Consider the following 12,572-nt stretch of genomic DNA (forward strand, 5'->3'; position numbering starts at 1 on the left):
CATTTTATTGGGGTGCTTACAGCTAACATTCAGATTTTTAATTACTGCTTGGTCTCTCCTACCCAACCTCGCTCATTCCCCAACCCCCTTCCTGAAGCCCCAACCTGCCCTCTTGATCTGCTGCCATGTAAGTGCTATGCATTTTACAAGAGAACCAAACACACTACGCAGTTGTTGGAATTCAGAATATAGTGTGTAAGAGGGATGCTTAGAAGGCACATGTCTTTTTACTATTTTCCTCTAGAACCTGCCCAGAGCCTGTCACTTAATCGAGCCTTAAAAACCTTTATGCACTGCCAGTCTAGGATAGGAGATATTTCATAACTAAAATGAGTGAGAGCAGATGAGGCAAAAGAACAAGTGAGAAATGCAATTAAGTGCAAGTAAGTTTAAAAATAATAAAAGAAAAAATATTTAGCGTGGGTGCTAGTTCTCCTCAATTTCAGAATGTTTCAGCCTTGGAAGCATCTGGATTAAGATAGTAGTCATGCAAAGCCAGTGGCTACCAGGACTGCTTGTTCTGCAGTCCACACAGCACAGGTGGGACCTGCATGTGTGCTTAGTCTCTGCTTGACCACAGGTCAGAGAGAATCAAAGTAGTCGGACGGATGCTTGTTCCAAACAATGGAACCAACCAGAAATCTATTCCTCAAAAGGAAGAACAAGCTAGTCCATGATTACCAACACACCCAGGTTTTTATTCATATTCATTCTACAGAGCTTAAAATTAATTTCCGTACATTATGCCATTAGTTCATTGACTACTATTACTGAAAAAAGAATCCTGTGTCTTTGCGCCAATTCTGACTCATCCCAGCCTCTTTAGGGTTTCCCCGGCTATACATCTTCAGACCGTGGTGGGTTTGAACCAGTGACCTCGTGGTTAGCAGTCCAATCCCTATCCTGCAGCGCCACCAGGATTCCATAAGAGCACACAATACACACATAGTGACCCGGCAGGGCAGGGTAGAACTGCCCCTGTGAGTTTCTGAGACTATAGCTTTTTAGGGGAGTACAAAGGTCCATGTTTCTCCCACAGAGCGGCTGGTGGTTTCACACTACTGACCTTGGGGCTCGAAGCCCAACACATAACCACTACACCATGAGGGAAGAGCATAGAATAGATATACTTTTATAACGACTGAAGAGGCTCTGAAGCAGGAGACGTTGGGCCACCTGCACAGAATTACAGAGTCAATCGCAAGTAAAACTGGCACCAAACCCCCTTCAGCTTCTTTCTCTTGTGGAGCATGCTATCATCAAAATTGAGGTGATTTATGGGGGTCACAGATTTCAATGACACGAGAACCGGTGATGCTAAATGATGTGAATCACTGTGAGTTGACATGCCTGACTTGACCGAGCTTTTCTTTGAAAAAACAAACAAGCCAAAAAAATATATAGGAAAAAACACAGCCTAGGTGAACCCACAAGCTCAGTTGCTCTTCCAGAGCTAGATTCTCTAATACTATTTTCTGAGACTCCTGTCATGACCTATGCAACACCCTTTTTAATAGAAAAACAAGGAATAACAGGGTGTGGTGTGTGTGTGTGTGATATTCTCAAGGCTCCGTCACTGAGAAATGACATGACAGATAATAAAGACCAGGAGCATGCTAAAATGAGGATTCTAATCTGAACCTTTAATAAAGACATGAAAATTGAGGTGCGTACATATCAGTTCTTCTCATCTTATTTTTTTCTTTTTTATTTGAGAACTATTGAAACACATTGGCTCTCAACATTCCAAAGGACCAGTATCAGAAGCATAGTAAAAAGTATAGAATATCAGCTTCTGCTTATTTTATAAGCAGCTACTTCCAAACAAATGCTTCAAGATAGTGTTTTAAAAAGCACTTCCATGCATGCATATTGTCAGAGTACAATCCAGTCCATAAGTAAGATTACCAGCAGGTTTCTTTGCTCTCACGGCCGAGACACTGAAAAATTCTAAGTGAAAGATTGGTGGGCAGAGGTATTAGCCAACACTTGGAGCCAGATACATACAGTGCAAATGTTTTGGCAACCAGTTGCACAATGATCTGTTTATATGAAATCTGAAATATCCTTAATTAGGATTTTGGAAAGGTCAATGGAAAAGCAAGACACGTTGCACTCTGTCTACGCTATTTGCTTAGTGGCCCATGGAGAAAAAACACAAAAACAAAAAAAAAACACCCTATTTGCTTACGAATCTGGCCAGTTGCAATTTAAATATCACTGGACCCGCCTGTGCTCCATATTTGGTTCAGGGAGTTTCCACAAGTTGACCATCTTATGTTACTTGAATTGTTAAGTCTTGTTCCTCCTTCCCATGTATCAACATTTTAGCCGATCTTCTGAAACTGCAGGAGTGACTGTTGTTAGTAATAAGTACGTATACAGGTGTCTTACTTCCAACTGTACATTCTTCTTGTTGTGTAATAGATCAAGAGGAAGACTTAGGAAGGACTTTCTAAGAAAGGACTTAGAAACAGGAACAAGTGAGATACGTGTGACAGTGTTGGGACACTTCCTGAACAGGGACTAGCATGCACATTGTTTGAGGCTGTCCCTAGAGCGACCTGGCCCCAGGAGCCACTCCGGGGTCCTCTGCTTTACACGTGAGCAGAAGTTGCACCACTGGGAATATGCACTCTCATAAACGTGAAGCCCTTGGATCAAGCATGAACAACAGCCAGCCACCACAGGCAGCTATGGTCACTTTGATGTCGCAACACCTCACACTGTCGAGAGAACACCCAAAGCACCAGGCCAGTTCTGGCCCCATCACCTGTAGGAGCACAGTACCGGAGCCCCTCTCTCTGCGTGACATTGAGGAAGTCCCTCTGGACTGAAAACCATCACCACCCACGGTTGCTGTGTGGAGTACAGAAGACAACGTGGAAGGGCTTGCCAGTTCAGGGTCTAGTGCATGGTGAACAGCTAACTGGATCGTAGCTATGATCCCAACTGGCTCTATAAACTCCAACGAGTCCTTGGGGTGCAATTCTAAAGCCCTTGCCTGAGCACGGAATGGTTGGTGGTTCCGATGCACACAGAGCATCCGTAGAAGAAAGACCCATTTAGCTGCTCCTGAGAAAACGCCAGCTTACGTGGGCAGCTCCCCTCTCCCACCAGGTCACTGAGCCAACATCCACTCAACAGCCCTCAGCAGTTACACAGCGCTGAGAAAGTCCATTCTCACCAAGGGGAAGAAAGTCAGTCACTTCGCAAGCTTTTTGCGGTAACTAAATATATATCATGTTATTAAAATAATTTAATTAAAAACCTAGTACAATGTCTGCCATTTGAATGGTGCTTAATTTTTTTAGCCTAACCTGAATCTGTACTCTGAACATAGTTCCTATACTCTCAACTTGTTCTGGCTTTAAAAAATGGTAAGCACATTCTCTGTTATGATAAAATGTTCATGTTTTATTTCACTCAACTTAAGAACCATCTTGAGCAGAGTGAATAAGAGGAAAATAGACACAAAATAAAACTGAATACATTGCATGGTCATGTCAGATTGACTTAAGGGCCCTGAATACCCTGCCAACACTAGAGCCTCCAGGTGAAGTTTGAATTTCTTGATCGGGCTTTAAATGACTCCGTCAATACTGGGTGGAAAGGGGCTTCTGCAGGGCTGATGGTGAATTAGGAAGACTCTGGTAGAAAATCTCTTAGAGAAATTGCCTGCTATTCTTTCAGGCTCAAGTCTTGTAATAAGTTATTCTGTTCTCCCTTTCTTGTTATCCGTTGCGTCTTCCTAAGTACTTTTACCAGGTCACAAGTAGAGACCGTCACTGTAACTAGGCATTTCTAGTTGTGATACCCTTCCGTCCTCGATGAAATGGGAACTCTTTCCACACGCTCACCTAAACGCCTGCACTCTAAGCTAACAAGCTGAGCTGCCATCAAAGTATTAAGCTGGATATATTTAGCCACTATTTTCACAAAACTTCTCTTCCCTAACAACCTATCATTACAGTTGAGATGGGTTACAGACACTGTGCTAGGATAACTTTTCCAAAATTACGTTATATGTAAACCCAAGAATTATCTAGGCCTGCTGATTATCTAAATTCAATGCTTCTTTTCTGCTTCCTGCAGAGGCTATGCAAAAACTTCTAAAATATAGGTCTGGACAGAACAAGGGCACTAAAACAATGTTTTATCAAGTATTTATGGTTTCCTTAGAAGACCAAATTACTGAGAAATAAAACATGAACTATACTGGTGAAGTGGCCTCACAAAGCCAAGCCTGAGGGCTACTCCACCAAAAAGAAGTCTGTGTGTTTCCTTATTCAGCCATTAGTCTATGGCTCAACATTTAAACCTACTCCATAACCTAAGGAGGAAACGATACACAATAAAAAGCATCGCATATAATATAATGCAAGTCATGGAAGATGAATTATTATTTTTTCTATTCCTTAATTTTCTTTTAATGGGCAGTCTAATTAGGAGACATGTATTAAATAGAATAAGGAACCGCAGGAGACCGAATCAAGCAGTCTTTTAAAATGGTTATGACATATGGGCACACAGCATTTATTAGGATAATAGAAAATTACAGTGCAAGACATGGCATTGACATTCCAATCTAAAAACAAAGGCTTGAGAGCACCCAGGTGCCTCGTCGTACTGTGACTAGAATAAGGAGGCGGCAGTGGGAGCCATGGCTACATGGAATCACTCGGCCTAGTCTGACAGCGTCAGACGGGGAAGAGCGTCATTTACTGCCAGTGCTCTCGGTGACGGCACCGTTAGTGTCTAAAAGAGCTTCCTTTCTCCGAACCAGTCATCCATTATTCAGTATGTTCTCCCCATAATTCCAAACAATGCATCAATCAAATATTCTCCTTCTGTGAACAATGCAGAATCTATCCCCTGGAGGCAAGTTTTCTCAGCTTTTCAATTTGTTGACTATCATTTTTAACAAAGCTTTTCCCGCTGCAGATGCAAAACCAACACCTAGTTAGAAATTTTCCTTTCAACCTTAAGAACATGTTAATGGTGCCTGAGTCTACAGTCACTTTAAGTTTCATACATTATCTAAGTAAACTAGCAGTCGTTGTTGTTGTTGTTGTTGGGGGCAGTCAAGTGGGCTCTGACTCACAGTGGTCGTATGTTCAGTTGAACAAAGCACGTGACCAGCCAGGTCTAAAGTAGGAAGTGTAGTCTCACCATCCTCACTTCCATGGCGTCTGCTGACGGCACTGCCCCCAAGACAGATCTGTGTGTTCTCTGGGCGCCCATGGTACTTTCAATATTGTCCACCAACATCATAAGTCAAATAGATCAATTCTTAGGAGGCCGTCCTTAGTTACCGTCTGGCTTCTCACAGTCACATGAGGTGACTGAGAATCACTGGTCAGGCACATGAGTCCCCAAGGTGACATCTTTGCTCCTCCGCACTTTCCGTGGGCACAGCGCAGCGTGTCTACCCAATGCTCTACATCCCTGGGCCATGCCACACAGAGGTCGGTGGCAAATCCAAGTCAAACGAAGCCCTTGCCAGCCTAGGCTGTGGGTGGTTCATCACGATGTTGTCCAAGGTCCAGTTGTGACAAGTTTCTCTTTTCTTGACACAGAGTCATCATGCACACTGAGGACTGTAGCGTCGTCCTTGCTCTTCAAAATGAAATGTGCCAAAAGCAAGATTGGGTGATCTGGATAGTTCAGGCTGTTATGAGCCTTCCTCCAATCCTGATGCCACAGTCTTCTTCAGAGTGCAGCCTCTCGGATTATTTGCTCAATATATTGATGGAGTGAGTCTGACGAAAGGGAACAATCCTGAAGCAACCATGCCTGAATTTAAGCCACTCGGCAGCCCCTTGTTCTGATGATGAGTGGGAAACCGGTCCTCTAGAATTTGTCATTCCAGGTACAGTAAATATTGACATGGCCAATTACAAATGGCCAATACCAGTCCACATCAGCTCGCGAATGTCTAGGATAGAAGCCCCACCGGTAGTGTCGTGTAAGTATTGCAATCGCAACTGTGAGCTCAGCAGTTCAAACCCACCTGCCTCTCCACAGGAGAAAGCTGGAGCTCTCTCCTAATGGACAGATTGACATTCACAGAACCCCACTCGCTGGCAACGGAATGCGGAAAACATTAAACTTTACATGCGCCATATCATTTTGACAACGTCCAACTTTCCTACATTCATACTTTAGATATTCTGTGTTCGGGTGGAGATTTGCAACCGCTTCTTTCATTTTGGGTCATGTTCCAAAATGCGTGCTCCATCAGTAAAGGGAGGTCCACCAAGTTTTGCTCCATACATGTTATTAAGATTAACATTTACTCTAAGCAGGCAGTTCTTCCCTAGTTGATATTTTTAGTGCCTTTCCCTTTTGTTCTTTGAACTGAACGATCTTCTTCTTTAAACACCTCTGCTGTGTCATCATGAGGACATGGTGGGAAGTAGAACATCTCTTACCTTAACCAGTAGTCATCACATTTATTAGTTCAAAGAAAAAGAAAGTTTAGGACAAAAATGTAGCCATCTTCATGGATAAGCCAAACTTCATGACTAATTTTTCGTCCATCATTTGCAACTGAGTGTTTTTCAGTCTTTTAGCAAATGTAGGCATATGAGCTTTGTTACCAAGCAATATATGGGAGTAGAAGAAAAGCAATACACAGGTGTGTGTGTGTGTGTGTGTGTGTGTGTGTGTGTGTGTGTATGAGAGGGTGAGGGATTGTTTCACCTAGACACTTCTGGGTAAGGCTAGGAGAAAGGCTCAACCTACCACTTGCGCCTCTGCCTGATGACATCTCGTTCATGTCATAAGCCTTTTGGTATAAAACAGAGAGATCAATCAGGGTCATATCTTCTGTAGTCCAACTCAGTCTTTTGCAGGAGCTATCTCTTGTATCTGGTACTTCAACTTCCTGTTATGCTGCCAGCCAGTCTCAGGGGCCATCAGCAGACTATCGATTGTGGATTCGGCCAACTTTGGACCTCGGCATCCACCAGCCTGTGCCCCAGGCTCTCTGATGCATCATCCTGCTTCCTGTTCATCGACTTTCATGAGTCTGAAGAAGACTGACTTGAACCAGCCTAAACGTACCTATTTCTACAACTATGTAGCCACTTCTTGAAATAAATCTCTATATACAACATAGAGGAGTCACTGGTTTTGCTTCTCTAGAAAAGCCAAGCAGTGTGTAAGAAAAAGGAAAATCAGGAACTGATGAGGTTTTATGGAAGCCAGTGAAGAGCAAACACTATCAGGAAGGAGAAGGAAAAGTTGTCACTGAAAAGCACACAAAACACGCAACATCTTATGTTTTTCACCCCTCTTTCCATTCCTATAAAACAATTTCTCACTTTGCAGTGTCAAGACTCTATCTGTGTAATTGCTGGATCAACATTACATACTTCACCCGTGTTGCAAAACAGGTTACCGGCCAGTTTAAATATTCTGACTCCTTGGCTGAATTCTTCGACTAGGAGCGGACGCTGGGATGAAAGGGCAGCCTCTTGTTAGAATATGGACCCTAACTGTTCCTGCATTTGCATAACTCCTTCAAGGTGATTTTTCAGTTCACTGGCAAAAAGCATAAAAGGTGAGGGGAAAGCATGCATTTTGTGATCAGAAAGTGTTAACATTATGAACAAGATTAATCTTACAGGGTTTTAAATCTACTGTGGATAGTTACTAAAAAAATATGTATTAATTTTCTTTTTTCCAAAGCAGTAACAGATATGATCTCCTTAGGTTTAAGGGATCCTTCACTCAAATACACATCTTTCCTGACTGCTCCTCATTCTAACAACTCTGGAACGAAGTGCAGTGTCAACCAAAGGTCTGTGTAGAAGAACTGTGCGACCCAGCGTGATGCTCAACGGGACGGTGATGAAGACTGCTTTGTTTGCTTAGCAATTGTGCTTGGAGGCTAAATGGCAACGGAAACTAAATTATAATGAGTAAAAACAAAAATAATAATAAGTAACATTTTGTAACTTTATCACCTATCAGGACTTTTGCCATATATTTTATCTAGAAGAATTTTTCCCCTTAAAAATTATTCTCAGCCTGTGTGATCACGAGGTACTGAAGGGATCCGTTATCGGGCATCAAAGAACAAAAAATCATATCATTGTGTGCTCACCTCCCTGATACAATTGCTGAAGACAAATGGGTGCATAAACAAATGTGGTGAAGAAGCTGATGGTGCCCAGATATCAAAAGATATAGCGTCTGGGGTGTTAAAGGCTTGAAGGTAAACAAGCAGCCATCCAGCTCAGAAGCAACAAAGCCCACATGGAAGAAGCACACCAGCCTGTGTGATTACGAGGTATCAAAGGGATCAGTTATCAGGCATCAAAGAACAAAAAATCATATTATTGTGAATGAGAGGGAGTGCAGAATGGGGACCCACAGCCCATCTGTTGGCAACTGGACATCCCCTTACAGAAGGGTTATGGGGAGGAGACGAGCCAGTCAGGGAGCAATACAACAATGATGAAACATACAACTTTCCTCTAGTTCCTAAATGCTTCCTCACTCCCACCCCACTATCATGATCCCATTTCTACCTTACAAGCCTGGCTAGACCAGAGGCTGTACACTAGTAAAGATAGGAACTGGAAACACAGGGAATCCAGGACAGATGACCCCTTCAGGACCAGTGGTGAGAGTGGCGATACTGGGAGGGTGGAGGGAATGTGGGGTAGAAAGGGGGAACCGATTACAGAGTTCCACATATAACCTCCTCCCTGGGGGATGGACAACAGAAGAGTGGGTGAAGGGATCCCCATAGTCTAGAGAGTTGTGTGTTGTGCTGCTAACCCCAGGTCAACAACTGGAAACCACAGCCACCCTGAGGGCGGCTTTCTACTTCCATGAAGAGGCCCAGCGTGGGACACCCATGGGAACAGTTCTACTCTGTCCTACGGGATCACAGAGTCGGAACTGACTCAATGGCAGTGGGAGTTCATTTAGTCCCCTTTTCTAACCTTCCCTTTCCTTTCCTAATTACGTTGCCTAGTAGACACAACCTCTAAGGCCCTCCTCTCATACTAGGTGACTCCAATATGGATTTATTTTTAAACCCCGTGCTTCAAATGATATGAAGTGAATTAGCATCTTTATTGCTTTCTTCTATGAGTTTAGAAATAGTGTCTTTAGAGTCTACTCAAAGGAATATGCTCCGCTGCCAATATGGAAGAATCAAATTAGACTAGAAGTTCATAAGACACCTTTCTTTTGGTCTTTATATTTGTTAATATATGAAAGGGCTTCAAAACAATTCTTGGAAAACGGAATAAAAAGATAGTGGAATATTCCCATGCACTTTCAAGCCACCTCCTAGGTGCCCAAGTTTTCTCGGCTACCATGTAAAACAAAAACTAGAGTGCATAATTCACTGCCTGATGGAGTCACATGGCTAAGCTACTTCAGATGTCGTAGCATAGCTTCTCCAAGAAAGCGAAATCAAACTCCTCCCCGAGGAGCACAGCAGTACATTGATGATCTGTCCGCATCTCCTCCACAGTGGGCAAGCATCAATAGGAAGTGTGATCTCACCTGGGTCGGGCGGCACGCAGGCACAGGAAAACTGAGTGCTGTAGCCCATTTTGAAGTTGGAGTTGATGGGGTAATAATCTGCCAGCTTGATCATCTTCTTGAAGGCATCATAGATAAAGATGAAGCTGATCAGAGAAGAGAAGCCTTCTTCGGTGAATCGAGTGAAGTACTGAACCAAGAAGCTGGCATCGGTAGCTACCAAAATGAGACACAGGAAGGCTGACCAGAGGCCAATCCAAAGGCGGAACTCTAAATAGTCAAAATGATGGTCCCTGGAAAGAGAAACAGAGGCATTGAGTCTCATTGTCCATGGAACATAAAGAGCATAGAACTATCGAATGTCTCTACAGTGATTGCTGAAAAGAGACTACATTTAGTCACTAGCTAGAAAGCTCATTCTGGTTTGTTTCTGGAAAGTATTCATTTCGAGGATTTGATCCAGTGGTTATTATACTGCAATAAATAAATAATTCCAGATATTTGATAAAAAATACTTTCAAAGTCATCATGCTGTTCTAAGTAAATCATTGATTAATTTTCTCATTGAAAAATTTGGTGCCCCCATGCCTGGAGTTCACAGACCACACAACCTGAGAGCATGACACTAGCACCTGAACATGTGCTCAGTCAATGTGTATGACCTTTCCTTCGTCGCTGAAAATCCCACAGTAAAGACTCCCCTGCTCCCACGGTGTCAGAACTTTCGGGGCCATGAAGAAATCACATTTCACAATACTGAGTAATATCTCAAGGGCCACGCAAAGTGTCTCAGAGGAGGCAGTAATAAACCCCGGGCAGGGGCATAGATGAAGAATGCAGAGGACTAGAACTCAAGGTGTTCTAGGAGAGTCACAGTTTCCCCGGCCAACCAGGGAAGATCAGATCAGGAAGAAGACGATTTCTAGAACGATGCCTGAGGTCTGAAAAGTCCTGTGATGGACCACTGAAAAGTGGGCATCACCAACATACAGAGGTGGGGCTAGAAATGGAGGCTGTCATCCGACGAAGAAAGGTCCTACTTGCCATATTTCAACTTCTCCTAAGACTCGCTTAGCCCTAGGCTCCTTCCGCTGGATTTGCCTGCGAAGTCTCTGAGCACATCCCTCACCAGACTTAGTCTCTGCCACTCCTCCCTAAAGAGGTCATTGCTTTTAGATGCCCTTTCCAATTCTTTCAAGTGAATTCATTCAAGATTCACAAATAGGAAAAGGTGAATCAATGAAGTGATTATCTTACCATTTCATACTGAATCTGTTGAAACGACGTGGAGAATGCATCAGGACGTTTGCTTTAAAATCAATTTATTTGTGATGCACAAGTAGATAACACATTCGCTTTCTTATATGCGAATAAAGCAATAAGTCAAGGTTCATGCATGACTATTAGTCAATCTGTTTCTGATAGCTGCTGGCAATGTATGTCAGTTCTTTCCCTCAAGTGCCATCCTTCCTCCTGCAACTCCACCGATGTCATTCAGCCACCTTCTAAAGGGTTTGCTTGATTACAAGCGCCTCCTTACTGATGTCCTTACTTCTAGGATCATCCTGTTCAGATATTTGGTACCTCACAGCAAAAAAAAAAAAAACCCACAAAACTTTTTAAATGTTTGTCTGATACCACTCACTCATATCTTCATTGCTCTCCCACTAATCCTAAAAAATATAAAAAATTATTTACCTATAAAAGACAAGAAGAATAGACATGCTCTGAATGTCTATCTTCTATTTACTTCTTTTTTACTGATGTGAAAAAACATGCTTGGCACACAAAAGTGCCCAATAAATATGCGCTTAATTCGTGAATACCTGCCCGGGATTTGAGTGTGACAGTTACCGGCAGAAAATGATCATGGGTAATAAGGAGAGAAATGATCCTGTGATAACTGAAAATTATAGAGGATTAAAATTCCAGGTTCCTTAGCTATCAAATACTCAAATGTGCTTTATTTTAAAGATGAAGACAGCAAGGTCAAGGAAAGTTAACTGATTTATCCATTGCCAAGGATTTAATGATAGAGTCAAACCAGAAAGCAAACCTCTTGATTTGTGAACAGGTCTTTTAAATGTTGATACCCTGGTTTCTAGTCAAGTTGTATCTGATGCATTGTTTTGTGGACACTGACGGTATTGTCCTCTGTTTCCTACTCACCAAATGACACAAAGTAGAAGAAATCACCAAAGCAGGTCACTAACAGTGAGGCAGAGAGTGACCTGCCATGCATTTTCTGGAACCTGTCTTGGGTTTGGCACTCTCTGCTGGTTTGGGACCTATCTGGAACCCCACTGTTAAATCGTCCATCCCCCTTTGTGAAATAAGGAGACTACAGAAAAAGACAAGTTCTAGGAATTTGAGCTCATTCACTTTATCATAAAGTGAGTCAGGGTCAGTGTCTAAGAAAGATAATCTTACTGATTCTAAGCCAAATAGGCTCTTTTCTTAACGTTTTAAACAATTGGCTAGCTTTGCTTCCCTAACAAGATGAAAGATAATGTAAACTCAAAACCTCAAACTCACTGCCACCGAGTCAATGCAAACTCATAGTGTGGTAGTCACTTAATCTGGTGTCAATTTAAGGATGAAGAGTGTAGGGGTGGAGTCTAAACTGTCAATCTGGACACAGCCAATGAGACTCTGTGTGCCATGGCCTTCCCCTGAGAATTCTGGGAAAGCTGGTACATCCTCCTTGGAGGCGGAAGACACCTCTCTTTCTCTCTCTGCTGCTCCCTGGGAGACACTGCATAAGACAAACTGCAATGGATGCAACCAGATCTCGGAAGGCGGAGAAGCCACAGAGAGACCTCGCCAGCGCTGAGATGCTCACGACCCCGCTGGACCCAAAGACTTTCTACCCACTGGCCTGTAATTGTCCTGCATTTGGCTTCATTGCATGCGTTGCATGAGTATTAAGAGGACTTTATAGATTGGTACTGGAAATATGGGCTAATATCATACTTATGGCCTTGGACTGGACTAGGTTGGGATGTTTTCTCAATGTTCAATTCCTCTTTTATATAAACCTTTCCCTTATATACATATGTGTG

At 42.8% G+C, this 12,572-nt stretch overlaps 1 protein-coding gene across 2 annotated transcripts in view; it reads right to left on the minus strand.

Annotated features, from left to right (window-relative positions):
* SLC4A4 (solute carrier family 4 member 4) overlaps positions 1 to 12,572 on the minus strand; it is a 343,893-nt gene that overhangs the window by 78,104 nt on the left and 253,217 nt on the right. For both annotated transcript variants that reach the window (XM_075544222.1, XM_075544221.1), the window contains exon 13: positions 9,532 to 9,803. In XM_075544222.1, coding sequence (XP_075400337.1) covers positions 9,532 to 9,803 — 272 coding nt within the window. The remainder of the gene's footprint in view (positions 1 to 9,531; positions 9,804 to 12,572) is intronic.

This window comes from Tenrec ecaudatus, chromosome 3, assembly GCF_050624435.1.
Source record: "Tenrec ecaudatus isolate mTenEca1 chromosome 3, mTenEca1.hap1, whole genome shotgun sequence".
Taxonomy (NCBI): domain Eukaryota; kingdom Metazoa; phylum Chordata; class Mammalia; order Afrosoricida; family Tenrecidae; genus Tenrec; species Tenrec ecaudatus.